This window comes from Dendrobates tinctorius, unplaced genomic scaffold (genome assembly GCF_039654945.1).
Source record: "Dendrobates tinctorius isolate UK_male_01 unplaced genomic scaffold, ASM3965494v1 ptg000070l, whole genome shotgun sequence".
Classification (NCBI taxonomy): Eukaryota; Metazoa; Chordata; class Amphibia; order Anura; family Dendrobatidae; genus Dendrobates; species Dendrobates tinctorius.
The window spans coordinates 73,495,415-73,513,304 of NW_027361738.1; the positions used below are offsets into that span (position 1 = coordinate 73,495,415).

At 44.9% G+C, this 17,890-nt stretch overlaps 1 protein-coding gene across 1 annotated transcript; it reads left to right on the top strand.

Moving 5' to 3' along the window:
* Positions 1–458: 458 nt before the first annotated feature.
* STEAP2 (STEAP2 metalloreductase) lies at positions 459–16,979 on the top strand. Its single transcript, XM_073581890.1, has 5 exons — positions 459–692; positions 4,972–5,491; positions 6,147–6,674; positions 9,173–9,337; positions 13,216–16,979. The coding sequence occupies exons 2-5, from the start codon at positions 5,003–5,005 to the stop codon at positions 13,498–13,500; spliced, it is 1,467 nt and encodes a 488-aa protein (XP_073437991.1). The 5' UTR covers positions 459–692; positions 4,972–5,002; the 3' UTR covers positions 13,501–16,979.
* Positions 16,980–17,890: the final 911 nt, after the last annotated feature.

Consider the following 17,890-nt stretch of genomic DNA (forward strand, 5'->3'; position numbering starts at 1 on the left):
TTGGAGAAATACTTCATTTTCTGGAACAATTTCAAGGGTGCCGACACTTTCGGCCAGAACGTGGTGGGCCGACACGGCCACTGCAGGAGCCATCCATACGGCAGATGCCAAAATCGCCAATCCGGCCCCGTCACCACTTATAACATCGTCTTAAGCTTTTGCTGCAAATTCAGAAAAATTACAAATACATTGCCTTTGTCTTGATTTTTACAAATGTTTTATAAATGTAGCAGAAATTATGATTTTTTTTTCTACAATTTCAGAAAATTGCAGCAAAAAAAAACCACAACAGGAAGGTATGATGTGAGTCTATAATTCCCATCATCCCCTTCTGGACAGAACTGCTGGGACTTGTAGTTCCAAAATATGAGCTAGAATATGGGACAACAAGGTGCAAGACCCGGCAATAAGGAAGGAGCAGCGCCCAGCCCCGGTGCCTCCCACGTGCCTCCTCCGGTGCCTCCTCCGGTGCCGCCTCCTCCCCGCTCCTTCTCAGCAAAGCAACATCAGCGGCGATGTCAGCCAATCCCCGGGCGCCTCTCATGCTCCGGGTCCCCGCCACAGCCGACCACGAATTGGCTCCGGCCGCCGCTGCAGGAGAGTCTGGGACACCGGCTCCGGTACCGTGAGGAGGTCACCATGTCCCCGCAGCGGCCCGGGAGCCTGCGGCCGCGCTGACCGCAACCGTGCAGGTGAGATGACAGCTTGTGTGGTGACATCATCATCGCTGGTGGTGAAATGTACCCATGTAATGCATAGCAGGAAAGAGGGAGAACCGCGCAGTGATCGGTGATTACCGGAGACGTGATCGGTGACAGCTCCGGGGATGATGAGGGGCAAGTACGGCAGCTCCGGAGGGTGAGACCGAGTGCGAGCTCACCAGTGTGCTGTATATATATATATATGTGTGTGTGTGCTGTGTATATTTATATACAGTTGTGGCCAAAAGTATTGACACCCCTGCAATTCTGTCAGATAATATTCAGTTTCTTCCTGAAAATGATTGCAATCACAAATTCTTTGGTATTATTATCTTCATTTAATTTGTCTTAAATGAAAAAACACAAAAGAGAATGAAGCAAAAAGCAAAACATTGATCATTTGACACAAAACTCCAAAAATGGGCCAGACAAAAGTATTGGCACCCTCAGCCTAATACTTGGTTGCACAACCTTTAGCCAAAATAACTGCGACCAACCGCTTCCGGTAACCATCAATGAGTTTCTTACAATGCTCTGCTGGAATTCTAGACCATTCTTCTTTGGCAAACTGCTCCAGGTCCCTGATATTTGAAGGGTGCCTTCTCCAAACTGCCATTTTTAGATCTCTCCACAGGTGTTCTATGGGATTCAGGTCTGGACTCATTGCTGGCCACCTTAGAAGTCTCCAGTGCTTTCTCTCAAACCATTTTCTAGTGCTTTTTGAAGTGTGTTTTGGGTCATTGTCCTGCTGGAAGACCCATGACCTCTGAGGGAGACCCAGCTTTCTCACACTGGGCCCTACATTATGCTGCAAAATTTGTTGGTAGTCTTCTGACTTCATAATGCCATGCACACGGTCAAGCACTCTAGTGCCAGAGGCAGCAAAGCAACCCCAAAACATCAGGGAACCTCCGCCATGTTTGACTGTAGGGACCGTGTTCTTTTCTTTGAATGCCTCTTTTTTTCTCCTGTAAACTCTATGTTGATGCCTTTGCCCAAAAAGCTCTACTTTTGTCTCATCTGACCAGAGAACATTCTTCCAAAACGTTTTAGGCTTTTTCAGGTAAGTTTTGGCAAACTCCAGCCTGGCTTTTTTATGTCTCGGGGTAAGAAGTGGGGTCTTCCTGGGTCTCCTACCATACAGTCCCTTTTCATTCAGACGCCGACGGATAGTACGGGTTGACACTGTTGTACCCTCGGACTGCAGGGCAGCTTGAACTTGTTTGGATGTTAGTCGAGGTTCTTTATCCAACATCCGCACTATCTTGCGTTGAAATCTCTTGTCAATTTTTCTTTTCCGGCCACATCTAGGGAGGTTAGCCACAGTGCCATGGGCTTTAAACTTCTTGATGACACTGCGCACGGTAGACACAGGAACATTCAGGTCTTTGGAGATGGACTTGTAGCCTTGAGATTGCTCATGCTTCCTCACAATTTGGTTTCTCAAGTCCTCAGACAGTTCTTTGGTCTTCTTTCTTTTCTCCATGCTCAATGTGGTACACACAAGGACACAGGACAGAGGTTGAGTCAACTTTAATCCATGTCAACTGGCTGCAAGTGTGATTTAGTTATTGCCAACACCTGTTAGGTGCCACAGGTAAGTTACAGGTGCTGTTAATTACACAAATTAGAGAAGCATCACATGATTTTTCGAACAGTGCCAATACTTTTGTCCACCCTCTTTTTTATGTTTGGTGTGGAATTATATCCAATTTGGCTTTAGGACAATTCTTTTTGTGTTTTTTCATTTGAGACAAATTAAATGAAGATAATAACAAAGAATTTGTGTTTGCAATCATTTTCAGGAAGAAACTGAGTATTATCTGACAGAATTGCAAGGGTGTCAATACTTTTGGCCACAACTGTATATATACACGTGTGTCTGCTGTATATCTCTATATATAAAACTGAATGTGTGTGTGTGTGTTTGTGTGTGTATGTATCACCAACCAATCACGAAGCACCTTTCATTTCAGCAGAGCTGTTCAAAAGAAGCTGAGCTATGATTGGTTGCTATGAGCAACAGTTTTCCTTGCAACCAATCACTAAGCATCTCTCATTTCACCAGAGCTGGTTAAAAGAAGCCGAGGAGCTGTGATTGGTTGCTATGAGCAAGTTTTCCCACTTGACAACATCTCAGCAGACACTTACATGGTGGGAGAAATATAAGCACCCAGCCATTGTCTGCCCCCAGAAAGGAGCAGAGACCACGACAGAAATGATTCCCCCCTCCCCCCCCCCCCCCCCCCGTGCCTATATACCCATCACACATCCTCCATCTTCCCTCTTAAAGGGATCCCCGGTATGGAAGTCAGGGCAAATCCACTCAGCGCTCTGGTTCTGATCCCAGGCTGATGGGATGATGCGGGATATTATAGTGAATGTGGCTATGCGGAGTGGGCAGGGCTCTACACTCAGCTTTATATATATATTGATACAATCATTATAATTTGTTATAACTAACCGCAGTTAGCCACTGTGCCCAGGCAGTGCCGGGCTCTTCAGCTAGTATATGTGTGTGTGTGTATATATATACATGTGTGTGTGCACAGTATATATACATGTGTGTGTGTGTGTATATATATATATACACGTGCTGTATATACAGTGTGTATATATATATATATATATATATATATATATATATACACATATATATGTACACTAGATGGAGGCCGGATGCTATCGCATCGGGAGGACGGTAATGTCACGATGGGGGCAGAATTTGCAGCGTTGAGAATCTCTCCCCCCATGTGCTCACCCACCTATCCACTCTCTCTTTCCCCATGTGTTGACTTCTCTCGTCTGTGCTCTCTTCTTTGACCTGTCTACCCCATGTGCTATCCCCCTTGTCTGCTGTCTCTCTCCTTCCTGTGCTGTGTTCTCCCCTCATGTGCTGTCCCATTTGTGCTGTCTCCACCTGTGCTCTGTCTGTCTCACCCTTGTGCGCTTTCTCTCTCCCCCATCTGCGGTCTTCTCTCATGTCATCTCTTGTTTGACCTGTGTACCCCATCACTAAACAGTCAGTGCATAGCATGTCAGGAGGAATTTCTATTTAAAGGGGTTTTCCGTGTACAGAACATACCACAGCTCCTGGGCAGGGGAGGAAGCAAAAGACAATACTGACATTACAGCAGGATATCGCAGAGGATATATTTTGTGAGGTAAAATATTGCTTAAAATCAGTCAGTGAAATATTTTACCTCACAAAATGAATCCTCTGTGATCCCCTGCTGTAATGTCAGTATTGCCTTTTGCTTCCTCCCCTGCCCAGGAGATGTGGTATGCTCCGTAAACGTCAGACACAGACAATTTTTAAAATGAACTTTCCTTCATGGGAAAACCCCTTTAATGTGACCGGCTTCCTCTGCCTGTAGACACGTAGCACATCTGCCGCTGAGATCAGCCGAAAGATTCACTGCGCCTGTGCGGAATTCACGCAGGCGCAGTGCGACGGTGTTCCGCTGGTGGTACTGCACAAGAGGCTGCATCAGTGTGTGTGTGTGTGTGTGTGTGTGTGTGTGGTGCGTAGAGAAATCCTGTGAGTCCTGCTTCCCCACCTACTCATGGAGAAAGCCTGTGAGTCCTGCTTCCCCACCCACTTATAGAGAAAGCCTGTGGGTCCTGCTTCCCCACCCACTTATAGAGAAAGCCTGTGGGTCCTGCTTTCCCACCCACTTATAGAGAAAGCCTGTGGGTCCTGCTTTCCCACCCACTTATAGAGAAAGCCTGTGGGTCCTGCTTTCCCACCCACTTATAGAGAAAGCCTGTGGGTCCTGCTTTCCCACCCACTTATAGAGTAAGCCTGTGGGTCCTGCTTCCCCACCCACTTATAGAGAAAGCCTGTGGGTCCTGCTTCCCCACCCACTTATAGAGAAAGCCTGTGGGTCCTGCTTCCCCACCCACTTATAGAGAAAGCCTGTGGGTCCTGCTTCCCCACCCACTTATAGAGAAAGCCTGTGGGTCCTGCTTCCCCACCCACTTATAGAGAAAGCCTGTGGGTCCTGCTTCCCCACCCACTTATAGAGAAAGCCTGTGGGTCCTGCTTCCCCACCCACTTATAGAGAAAGCCTGTGGGTCCTGCTTCCCCACCCACTTATAGAGAAAGCCTGTGGGTCCTGCTTCCCCACCCACTTATAGAGAAAGCCTGTGGGTCCTGCTTCCCCACCCACTTATAGAGAAAGCCCGTGGGTCCTGCTTCCCCGCACATTCATAGAAAAAGTTTGTGTTGTCAGATCTTGTATTTCAGACATATTTTTTGCTTTTTCAGTTGTGAATACATACGAGTCATCTTCTGAATAATGGAATCCATCACCATGATGGGAAGTCCTAAGAACATGAATGAGTCCTTCTTACCAAATGGCACAAACTGCATAAAAGAAGACAAAACCACCATAGGGATCCTGGGAAGCGGAGACTTTGCTAAATCACTGACCATACGTCTTATAAGATGCGGCTATCACGTGGTGATCGGAAGCCGAGAACCCAAGTGTGCTGCCGATTTCTTCCCACACGTGGTGGACGTGACTCACCATGAAGATGCCATTCTGAAAGCAAACATTATATTTGTAGCAATACACAGAGAACATTATCCTTCATTGTGGGACCTGAAGCATTTGCTCACTGGAAAGATCTTGGTGGACGTCAGCAATAACATGAGGGCGGACCAGTACCCGGAATCCAATGCCGAGTATTTATCATCGCTTTTCCCAGACTGCTACGTGGTCAAAGGATTCAACGTGGTCTCGGCCTGGGCATTGCAGCTAGGACCGAAAGATGCCAGCAGCCAAGTAAGTTGTATGCCTGCTTCTTTCGATGCCAGGTCAGATCCATGGCTGGAGAAAGACTTTGTTGATGTTTTCATAGCTGTGATGACATCATTACCCGTGTCATCGAAAAGCTGATGTCATCCGTATACAGATCAGCAAAATTCTCCAACCGCCAGGATCAAGTCAACAGCGCTTAATGATTTCTTTTTATTTTTTTTTATTAATTTCTTTCTTTTTGTATTTGTTTTTGTTCTTTGTTTTTTATTTATTTGTTTGTATTATTCTTTTCCTGTTTAGTATTGTTTTTGATTAATGATCATTCACAAAAACTGTGTTAGGGGAATTTCTTTTCCCGTTAGCATAGAGCAACATTGCACATGCTCGATATCAAGTCCGAGCATAGCACAAGCCTGTGGGTATTTTTTTTTTATATTTTCAATATTTTTAAAACTTTGTTTTACTTTTTCTTTTTAGTTCCCTTTGGGGGACTATAACCTGCGAACGTGTGATTGCTTGTTCTATATATTGCAGTGTATAGCTAAAATCATGGACTCCTATGCCAACATGGCAGCCATAGGGGACTTCAACCGGCCACCCATCGGCGCCCTCCGATCATGTCACCGGGGATGGACAGTGGTCTGTGTGGATCATGATTTTTTTGTTGCTTTCCTCGTAGGTCTATATCTGCAGCAATAATGTTCAGGCTCGGCATCACGTCATCGAACTCGCCCGCCAGATGAATTTCATTCCAATTGACATGGGGACATTATCTTCATCCAGGGAGATCGAGAACCTGCCTCTGCGCCTCTTCACTCCGTGGAAGGGCCCCGTGGTGATCGCCATCAGCCTGGCCACTTTCTTCTTCGTATATTCTTTCATTCGAGACATTATACATCCGTACTTCAAAAATCAGCAGAGCGATTTCTACAAGATCCCCATCGAGATCGTCAACAAGACTTTACCCGTCGTTGCCATCACTTTGCTGTCGTTGGTGTACTTGGCCGGACTCCTGGCTGCCGCTTACCAGCTGTATTACAGCACAAAGTATAGACGGTTTCCCACCTGGCTGGAGAACTGGCTCCAGTGTAGAAAACAGCTGGGTCTGCTCAGCTTCTTCTTTGCAGTCGTCCATGTTGTATACAGCATGTGTTTGCCCATGAGGAGGTCGGAGCGCTACTCGTTTCTCAACGCGGCTTATCAGCAGGTAAGGTGGCGATGTTGGGCATCTGCACTCATGCCAAGGGTACATATTGGTGTTACGGCGATTGGAGTGGATCCCAGCAGGAAGTACTGTAGAAGGAACGTCGTCCCTTAGGTTTTCCTTCCTTCTCCTGCTGGGACCTATTCCAATATTAGGTACAAAAATACCAAAGGAAATAGACTGTAGATCCAAGCAACACGCAACCCTGAAAAACACCTAAAAACAGATTTCTGACTTGAGTATATCCCCAAGACACAATTTTTGGGGTCCAGCCTCGTGGAGTCCTTTCCACCATGATGTGCAAGTGTCCACAGCTTTTACAAACTTTTTTTGTCCATGTCCATGTGGAGTTCAGCTCTGTTCACATTAGTGTATTGGCGTCCATCCATGACGGCCATGGTGGAAAAAGCTGTTAACCCGTTGATAACCTCATGCTGATAAAGTAAGAGCATGTGCACAAACGACATATATAGATATATAAATCCAATATTAAATCACAAAACTCAAGATAAAAAGCGGACGGCACCGCTGTTACCGTGTGACTTCAAGTGATGTGCGGCATACAGAAGCCCAGCAGCTGGGAATCTCGGGTGCCAGACCTGGAAACTGTCAATCCTGGGAATCCATGCAAAGAGAAGAGGTCGCACTCATCGAGATGGAAGTTTCACTGATTTATTGACATATCATGAACATGTCAAGTCGGGGGAGTGACATAAGGAGTGCAAGAAAGGCTGACAACGGCCGTTTCGCGCTGCTCGAGCACTTCAACGGGTCAAACCGTTGAAGCGCTCGAGCACCGCAAAACGGCCGTTGTCAGCCTTTCTTGCACTCCTTATGTCACTCCCCCGACTTGACATGTTCATGATATGTCAATAAATCAGTGAAACTTCCATCTCGATGAGTGCGACCTCTTCTCTTTGCATGGATTCCCAGATATATAAATCCACTGCATGTTACAATTACCAGCATTGAGGGTGGGATTTTATGAAATCTAATTTTTATGCTGAGGACGAAATGTGTAGCGGAAATTGACCGGATCAGCGGATTTGAAATCCAAACTATATAAATTTTTACTGCCGATTTTGACCTCGGTTTAAACTTGACACTGATGTGGTAATGGAGGTTTACCTTTACCAGTCCACACATCCGTGGGACACATCTGTTTTTTTTCTCGGACAGCGCATGGATCCATAGAGTTTTATTTATCCACAGACCCATCGGTTATAAAAACGGATCCGTGCCTTCCAGTGTGTGAAGCTCGGAGCGGGTCCTATTCTCATCCGTCTGGTGGATCAGACCTGGTCATTAAAGTCTACCGGGGTCCGTATAAGACGGATGACCCACAGAAGACAAACTTCGCACTTCTGTTTTCTTTCCGTGTTTCATCCATTTTTCATCGATTAATTGTTAAGAGTCGATGGATAAATAAAAGCTCGGACGCTGCCTGTTTTTGTTTTGAAAAACGATCAATTTTTTGACGATCAAAAAATTGGAGCAAAACTGATATCACGTAGAGAAGAAAATGGGTCATCTGTCACATATGTAAGGGCTCGTGTAGACGTCTGTGCAACACCGAGTACGGACCGGCTGGGCATGTCAGCGTCGTATATTTCCCGCGGCCATTCCGTGCACATGGCGGTCGTTGCTTCGATGTAAAATCAAAACAGTTGATTCATCTGCAAGACTGTGCAGCCGATCCTAATGGCCGCCGCATGTGAATGCAGCCTTAGACCTTAAGGCCCCGTCTCACTAAGCAATCTCGGTAGCGAGATCGCTGCTGAGTCACAACTTTTGTGACGTAACAGCGATCTCACCAGCGAGATTGCTGTGTGTGACAGCGATCAGCGAGCGGCCCCCCTGCCGGTATCGCTGATCGCTGCAAGAAACCTCTGGACATTTCTTTGGTCGCTGGTCTCCCGCTGGCCAGCACGCATCGCTGTGTGTGACAGCGGGAGACCAGCGATCAGGTGTAAAAAAATAATAAAAAAAAATAAAAAATATAGTTATTCTCACCTTCCGATGTCCCGTTCAGCCATCCTGCCTCTCTCCACGCTCCGGTCCCAGTGATCCTTTGCACGAATGACCGCGAGACTTTGTTATCCCGCGAGACCGTGACATCTCGCGGTCATTCTCGCAAAGGATCACTGGGACCGGAGCGTGGAGAGAGGCAGGATGGCTGAACAGGACGTCGGAAGGTGAGAATAACTATATTTTTTATTTTGATACTATTTTCTACAGCTCACCAGCGATCACATAGCCACTTACCAGCGATCCTGACACCTTCATATCGGTGTCGGGATCGCTGGTGAGTCGCTTAGTGTGACGGGGCCTTTATTCACATATCAATATTTATCACCTACGCAAAAGAAAGTGGTACCGATGTCATTAGTATTTTGGATCACTGTTTTTTATTTATCTGTGTGTCCATTTTTACCATAATACAGTACATTCCTATAAATGATTTATCTTTCCTAATCGTGTGTTTCTCACCCCGTTCCTAGGTGCACGGTAATGTAGGGAACTCCTGGAATGAAGAGGAAGTGTGGAGAGTGGAAATGTATATCTCCTTTGGTATAATGAGCCTTGGTCTCCTCTCCTTGCTGGCTGTCACGTCTATCCCATCTGTCAATAGTGCCTTAAACTGGCGGGAATTCAGCTTCATTCAGGTACTAAAATAAATGTGGAGGAAACGGACCCTGTAGGTCATGAGTAGTGATCAGCCAACGTGCCTGGGTGAGGTGTTATTTCAGCATGCTCGGGTGCTAACTGAGTGTCTTTGGCGTGCTCGAATACTATGTTTGAGTCCCCCGTGGCTGCATGTCTCGCGGCTGTTCGACAGCGCAACACATGCAGGGATGTCCTGTTTGTTAGGCAATCCATGCATGTGTTGAGGCTGTCGAACAGCCGTGAGACGTGCAGCCGCGGGGACTCGAACATAGTATTCGATCACACCGAAGACACTCGGTTAGCACCCAAGCATGTCCAGATAACACCTTTTCCAAGCAGGTTGGCTGATCACTAGTCATGAGATATCCAATATGGGCTTCTCTAGATTTTTTATGGATTTGCAAAAGATGAGATCTGCAGCGTAAATTGACATTCTGCAAGTATAAAATCAGGATTGTAGATTAATTTACGCTGCAGATTTTCTACCTGTAATTCCCAACTAATACATTTGTTGTGAGCGAATAAACCCAGTAAGGACCATCGTGTGCATCCAGCCCTTACAATAATGAGACTTCTCACTCCCTACGTCTAATCACCGAGACCTGCACCAAGACGTGAGATAACAACTGCCCCCCCCCCATCTCACAACCATGGCATATCCAGCCAATAAGCCATTAATATTTTAATATTTAGCCTAAACTATCTCGGTGGTAATGTCCCTTTCATATCAATGCTGCTTATTAACTATTTCCACGACTTACAAAAGAAATATAAAAAAAAATGTAAATAAAAAGCATATTTGGTATCTCCGCGTCTGTAAAAGTCCGATCCATCAAAATGCAAAGTTATATAATATATACATAAGAAAAACGAATGCCATAAAGAAAGTTTCAGAAATTAAATTTTTAATGCGTCAGCAAAAATTTAATAATAATACATTTTATTTCTATAGCGCCGACATATTCCGCAGCACTTTACATTTCAGAGGGGACTTGTACAGACAATAGACATTACAGCATAACAATAATCCCATAGATCATAACAGATACCAAGAGGAAAGAGGGCCCTGCTCGCAAGCTTACAATCTATGAGGAAAGAGGTAGACACGAAAGGTGGGTGGTAACAATAGCCCTGATTGTATGGACCAGCCATAATGATAAGTGTGTAACAGTACGGACACAGAGGGCTAATAGATGCATAAAGCATGTGGGAACATGATGCGGAGAACCTGGTTATGGTAAAACTTTTGGCTGTGCCACACAGGGATAGATTAGGTTAATGTGTTGAGGCAGTAGGCCAGTCTAAATAAATGCGTTTTCAGGGCACGCTTAAAATTGTGGGGATTGGGGACTAATCGTATTGACCTGGGAAGTGCATTCCAAAGAATTGGCGCAGCACGTGTATAGTCTTGGAGACGGGAGTGGGAGGTTCTGACTATTGAGGATGGTAACCTCAGGTCATCAGCAGAACGGAGGGAGCGGGTAGGGTGGTATACTGAAACAAGGGAGGAGATGTAGGGTGCTGCTGAGCCATGGAGGGCTTTGTTGGTGAGGGTAATAAGTTTGTACAGCAGCATTCAAGGCAGATTCATGGAGGGGGGAGAGTTTGGTAATAAAAAAATGATTGAAACGCTGTATGGACCCCGAATGGTCTCACCAAAAACTACAGCTCGATAAGCAAAAAAACAAGCTCCGAAGAAGCTCCATAGACAGAAAATACTAAAATAGTTATGGGCCTCGACTCTCGGGAAAATAGCGACATGAACTAATTTTTTTTTACAAAGATTAGAGTAATTTTAAAGTCACTAAAATAGTTTTTAAAAAAAGATACATTTGGTATCACATTAATCATACTGACCTGGAAAATCTTAATACCTGGTCATTTTTAGTGTACAATGAACAATGTAAAACAATGGAGGAATTGCAGTTTATTTTTACCATTTCATCTCACTTGGAATTTTTTTTCATTTTTTTTCATTACATTATAGGATAAAATGAATGGTGTCATTCAAAATTGCAACACAATGGCTCTTGGAAGTAGAAGAGGAGGAGGGAAAATTGACACAATGTTAGTTCATTTATAGGGGTTTTTTGGACCTTTGCATTGATGACCTGTTCCTAGGATGGGTCTTCAATATCAAATCAGTGGAGGGCCAATTTTCCAGGTGTTCACTAGAACTATGACAGCGTGGTGCATCATATAGTGGCCATAAATTGCCCTGCAGCTCTGCCCCATTCACAAATGCTTGCAGTACCATTTATGGCCACTACAGGATGTATGGTGCTGTTACACTTTTTGTTGCACCATTGTCCTGTCAATCAGCTGATCGGTGGGGGTTATTGAGAGTCAGCCTCCCGTAAAATCTTATATTGATGATGTATCTTAAAGCCGTTCTCCACTTTTGCTTACAATTTTTTTTCTCACTTAAATGCATGCAAGTGTGTTTAAAACTCATTTTGCAAAAAAAAAAAGCCAGTAGTAATGTAAATCAGAGGCTATAGAAGACAAACGATGCAAAATTATTAATGAAACCCAGATGCAAAAATGTTTTTTAGTCCCAATTGCTTGCATTTAAGCAAAAAAAAAAAAACTTGGTTCCAACCTGTTTAGGGATATTAAAGTACCGGGAGATCCCTTTAGTCCACATTTCCTATCAGTTTTCTGAATAAATCAGTGTATTTCTCAGCCCTTGGCTTTCTAAATCCTTAGATCAACACGTCACTTTCCCTTGGCACGGCTTTTATTTACTGTAAGGTTTGCATTTCACTTCTCACTTTCCTAGTTTATTGCACGGATCCTGAGTTCCCAGTTTAGCAAATAAAGCATAAGTATTATGGTCTTTACAAGGGGGCGTGGCTTACATAATGCAGAACAGCTAAAGACACGCCCCTGAGGATCCCGTGAGCCACGCCCCTTTGGAAAGCCAATAAAAATGATCACATTGGCCGTAATACAAAAGAAAAAAAAAGAAGAAGAATACTCAGGGGAGTAGCGGGAATAAAATAAGAGCAAAAACTGACCACTTTTGACCTGGTAACGGGTCCTCTTTAAGGTGTAAAACAGCAGTGACTGGAGGTGGCTGTTGGCGTCGAGTGCAGCCTGCATAGCACAGCTGGCACCCACCATCACGTGTGCTTTATAGAATGTACTAATATGTCCTATGTAGGAGCTAAGCCAAAAAATAACCGCTCCCGTGATGTGTTCTCAGTGCCTCCAGCACATCCGTAATGCAGACTTCTCCCAGGACACACGATCTGGACTTCTGTACAATACATCATTCATGTCTCCTGATCCCTGCAGCGCGCCAGAGAAACCGGAGAGGACGGACATAAAGCCTTTCACTAGTTAAGACCCACAGAGAATGTGGAGCAGGAAGATGGCACTAGTGATAAAGAGCGATAAGGCTTAAATCCGAGCTGCCTGGATAACTGCGGAAAGCTAGTACTCGCAGCATCTTAACCCCTTTACTCACCTGGACGTGCACTTATGAGCAGGTGGGAGATAACTCTGATCTTGGACATTTAAAGGGAGTGTCACTCCCCCCCCCCCAAAAAAAAAAAAAAAAAAAAACAATAAAAAGAGTAAAGAAAAATAAAATATAAAAAAGATATGACACTCATCCCACAGAAAATAAATTCCCGCACAGCCCTGTTGATACAAAATTTTAAAAAAAGTATGGCTTTGAGAATAGGGTGGTACCAAAAAAAAAGATTTTTAAAGTGATTTATTGTGCGGCTCATAACCCAACGGGTTCACAATATAAATTGTTTATAGCATCATGATGACATCATCAGTTTGTAAGGAGTAGGGTGAGCTACGTCGTCTTATACCTTGTGCGATCCTTCCTGACTGTCTCACTGTTTCTGTTTCCTCCAAGTCCACCCTAGGATACGTCGCCCTGCTGATCAGCACCTTCCACGTCCTGATATACGGCTGGAAAAGGGCCTTCGAAAAAGAATATTACCGCTTCTACACCCCTCCAAACTTTGTCATAGCGCTGATCTTGCCCACGATAGTAATCCTCGGAAAGATCGTGCTGCTCTGCCCGTGCGTCAGCAAAAAGTTACGGCGGATTAAAAGAGGCTGGGAGAAGAGTCACTTCAAGGAAAATCCGAGCAGCACCGTCGCACACGTATCTCCGGAGAGAGTCACGGTGATGTGACCGGGTCGCGTCCTTCTCATACTGTACTTCATTTATTTAGCTGCCTTGCCAGCAGGGGGCATCATAAGCTCACGTGGCAGCAAGATAGTAGGAAACAATATGAGAAATAGTGCCACCGCTCCCTTAAGGAGTGCCTGTTGCCTGTGTACAATGAAGGCAGCGATTTTATGGGATGCTTAAAGGGGTTGTTCACAAAAGGTTCAGAATGGGTTAAAAAACAAACGAGAAGCAATAATCATTGATCGCCCACTGCTAAATCAACAGGGTCACCACCGATCTATCAGCACATCGAAAATCACTGCTCAGACAAACTCCACTTCCTGCTCTCTCCAAGCACACAGGAAGTCACTTCTCAGCTAATCACTAACATCAACAATGACCCGCCCCCAACCAGTGATTGGCTGAGAGATCATTTCCTGTGTTTTTAGAGGGATAAGGAAATAGAAACAGGTGGAGCATACGGAAGTGTTTAAAATGGGAGCACAAGGGGATTGCTAAGGGATATTACTTTTCTTAACCGATCGTAAAACCTTTGTATAACATTTTTTTATTCTTTTTCTTAATTTTATATGCAACATTATTGCAACACCATTTTTATTGTTCCTCTTTTAATGATGCCACCATAGTGCCATCAGAGTTCACATTGATTGGGAGGGTTTCAGAGCAGTGCATGGAGGCAGACAGTCTTACTGCTATAGGGCCCATTGTGAGTGGGGGGCCCATTACTGAAATGACCTTCCTTCTTTTACTGCAGACACCACTAGAGGGAGCTCCAAGTATAGAGATGTCTACATCTAGTTCTATGCTATCTAATCAAATCTATATGTTGTGAGCTCCCCTAGTGGTGACTGCAGGCGGCCAGAGTTTCATCATATCACAATATAGTGTGATTTATAATATGGGATTTTTTAATGGTAATATAGCAAGGATTACACGACCCCCAGAGTGGATGCCCCCATTGTATGCCAGCAACAGATAAACCTTTATTCACACTTAAGTATCTAAAAATATCTAGTACATTCCAACATCTACATTCACAAGAATGTTGAAGAATTTATTAAGATTTTCATATATTGAATTGAAAAACTGGTTAAACAGAAACAATGTGCAAAATAAAATGGAGCCCTCTGGTTGCAGGGCTGATACTGTACATTAATGTGCAATGCACAGTGGTGCCTTCAGGTGGCAGGACTGATACTGTACATTAATATGCAGTGCACAGCAGTGCCCTCTGGTGGCAGGGCTGATACTGTACATTAATGTGCAATGCACTAGAGAGCTCTCTGGTGGCAGGACTGATACTGTACATTAATATGCAATGCACTGTGGTGCCCTCTGATGGCAGGGCTGGTATTGTACATTATTATGCAATGCACACTGGTACCAGGGCTGATACTGTACATTAATATGAAGTGCACAGCAGTGCCCTCTGGTGGCAGTTCTGATTCTGTACATTAATATGCAGTGCACTGTGGTGCCCTCTAGTACCAGATCTGATACTCTACATTAATATGCAGTGCACTGTGGTGCCCTCTGATGGCAGGGCTGGTATTGTACATTATTATGCCTTGCACACTGGTACCAGGGCTGATACTGTACATCTGTATCTGCAGATCTAAGCCAAGATGTGTTACAATAATTCTGTGTAGAATAGACATTCAATAACCGCGTCATCATGTGGCAATAACATATTTCCTACTAAAATTGGAAATTCACCAGTAAATGTGCCCCACTGTCTGACTGAACATCACCTTCAGCCCTTAGTTATATCTGGTAGAGCAGAGGCGTAGCTAGGGGTTCAGCTCAGGGGGAGCGAAAAATCTGAGTAGGCCCCTAACCTGTAACCCTGATTACAACTCAGGTGGCGAACCTAGTGGCAGTAGCTCTGGGTGGGCCCCCTCAGAGCAAGGGGCCCGGGGCGACTGCACCCTCTGCCCCACTGGTAGCTACGCTACTGTGGTAGAGTATAGAGTGAACCCTAAAATGTTATGTGACCATGGCCCTTTTCAAACCACACCAATAAAGGGGGCCCCTTAACCGCCCCCGTCCGCTTGGACACCAGTGCTCTGTCTTAAGGCGAAACATCCAAGCATTATGCACAATGCGTCACCGTTAAGGAGTCGTCGAGGTCTCTCCATTTTTCCTGGAGCCTCCTCAACTTTCGAGGAGGGTCGGCAAGTATGTAGTATACCTCCCATATACCTGCACTTATATATTGTGCCTGACTGCCCCTTTATTGATAATCAATAGGAACCCTTGGAAAAACGTCTGTGTGTGGGGTGGGCTGTCATGCGGGCATTCAGAGGCAGCTCTTGCAGCCACTACTGGGAGAAGGCTCAGCCCAAGATGCTTGGACCCACGTCGTGTATCCAAAACTGGAAGCTCATGAGCCCCAATGCTAAATCTCCATCAGGACCCCAGACATAGAGGTCTATAATAGTATTGTTCTTCTTATATGTGCCAAAGGGACCTTTTGGGACCCCCTATGTTACATTACAAGGGCATCCATTTATTGTAATGGGCACCATGCAAACCTACATTTCACCTGCCCTACAGTACAGGCCCTACAGTGTTGGGTTTTTGGAGCGTTTATTGATGAATTTTTGTATAGAAATAGTTGGGGGTGTGGGGGGAACACCAAGACCTCCTGTCTCAGATGGTCATAGGTCCAGTAGCACCAAAAGGGAACTCAATTTCAGTTTTGGCTATGGAGTACACCACCTCTATTCATGCTTGTGCCAATTGTCCGTAGACCTGGAGGACCCACCACTGTACTTATGGGTGGGGTTTTTTCCTATATTTCGGGGGTAATGCCCATTCAGGGTCGTTGCACGTGTCTGTGTCTTTCTTTGTGCAGTGTTAAGCCTCTTCTATGGTGTTACAGGGATTTCGATATCACAGTGGACAGTGTTTTGTAGTTGCAGTAATTCATCGGCACGTCGGCTTTCTAGTGACGTTTGGTTTTTATCTTATTTTTTTTGTAAGAGATTCGTATATTTCATTCTCAGTGGGGACATCGTGTAAAATGCAGATCATGACCAAAAATAAAATGTCGTGAAAGGGGTTTTGGTACCATAGACATTTATATGAAGCCATAGCATTAGCCCAAAATATCAGAAGGGTTGTATTGGAGTCCGAACTGCGGGAGAGCCACCAGGTAAGTTGTGGTTGCACTGGGACTTAAAGCCGAGGCTGGTACCGGACTCATCGGACCCTCAATTCTCAAAATATATCAGGGTCCCGGAAGTGAGACCCTCAGTTATCAGACACAGTATGCTACAAATGTCTAAGGTGTTAACCCCTTGTGTTCTCTCACTCCATCACATGCTCATCGTGCATTTGTGCCAAGACTTACAGTTACAGTTGTTTCTATTGATGTAGTGAAATCAATGCAATTTGATTTTTAGAGATGTGGACATCAGGCGCCGGCCGACCTTCTCCTATTTGTATTGGTTTCCATAATAAAATAATTATTTGTGGTTTCTTCATTTATTGAGTGTCCTGCATGCTGCTTAAGGGCTTGGGACTGGATCTCCTTAACAGCCAGGAATGGTGAGATGCCAGGCATGCCCCCTAAGCTAACCTCTACTCTATGAAAGTTCTGAAAAGTGCAATTTTTGCCATTCCCTTGCAAATTATCCACTGAAATGCCCCGTTCAAGATGCACTTTATGGGCAAAAGTATGTGTCCCCCAATACATTACATCTACAGGAGCTTTTATGACCTCCCATTCTACAGTCATAGACATTAATATGGAGTTGGTCCCTTTGCAGCTATTCCACTTTTTCCTGGTAGGATTTCTACGAGATTTTGAAGGCATCTGTGGGAAATTTGTCCCATCATCCAGAAGAACCATGTGTGAGGTCAGACCCTGATGTTGGAGGACAGGCCGGGCTCACAATCTCTTTCTGTTTCATCCCAAAGGTGTTGGATGTGGATGAGGTGCAGGCTCAGTGTGGCCGATCAGTCTCTTCCACCAAAACTTACCCATCCATATAGACATTGTGCACTGGACACAGTCATGGAGAACAGAAAAGGGTCTTCCCCAAACTATTGCCATAAAGTTGGAAGCTTTAATTATCCAAAGTGTCTTGGTATGATGAAGCACAGAAACATCCCCATAGAATTATCCCTGTTCCATTAAACTTTACAGTTGGTCCAGACTCCTGCATCTGACGCAGATAGAGAAGTGTGATCCATCACTGCACAAAACAAGTCTCCTCCAGAGTCCAGTGGTTGTGGCTTTACACCACTCCATCCGTCGCTCGACATTGTGCTTGGTAATGTAGGGATGCATGCAGCTGCTCTGCCATGAAGCTCATGACTCCAGAGCCCAATTTCTTCTAGAATTGCCCTGGCAATCACATAGCTTGCTTTGCTATACTGTGTC

What these genes read in the sequence shown, in the direction of transcription:
- STEAP2 (XM_073581890.1), top strand. Translation starts at nt 5,003, where the DNA reads ATGGAATCCATCACCATGATGGGAAGTCCTAAGAACATGAATGAGTCC. An exon ending in CGAAAGATGCCAGCAGCCAA is followed by an intron (nt 5,492 to 6,146) that starts GTAAGTTGTATG and finishes CTTTCCTCGTAG; the next exon opens with GTCTATATCTGCAGCAATAA. An exon ending in GGGAATTCAGCTTCATTCAG is followed by an intron (nt 9,338 to 13,215) that starts GTACTAAAATAA and finishes GTTTCCTCCAAG; the next exon opens with TCCACCCTAGGATACGTCGC.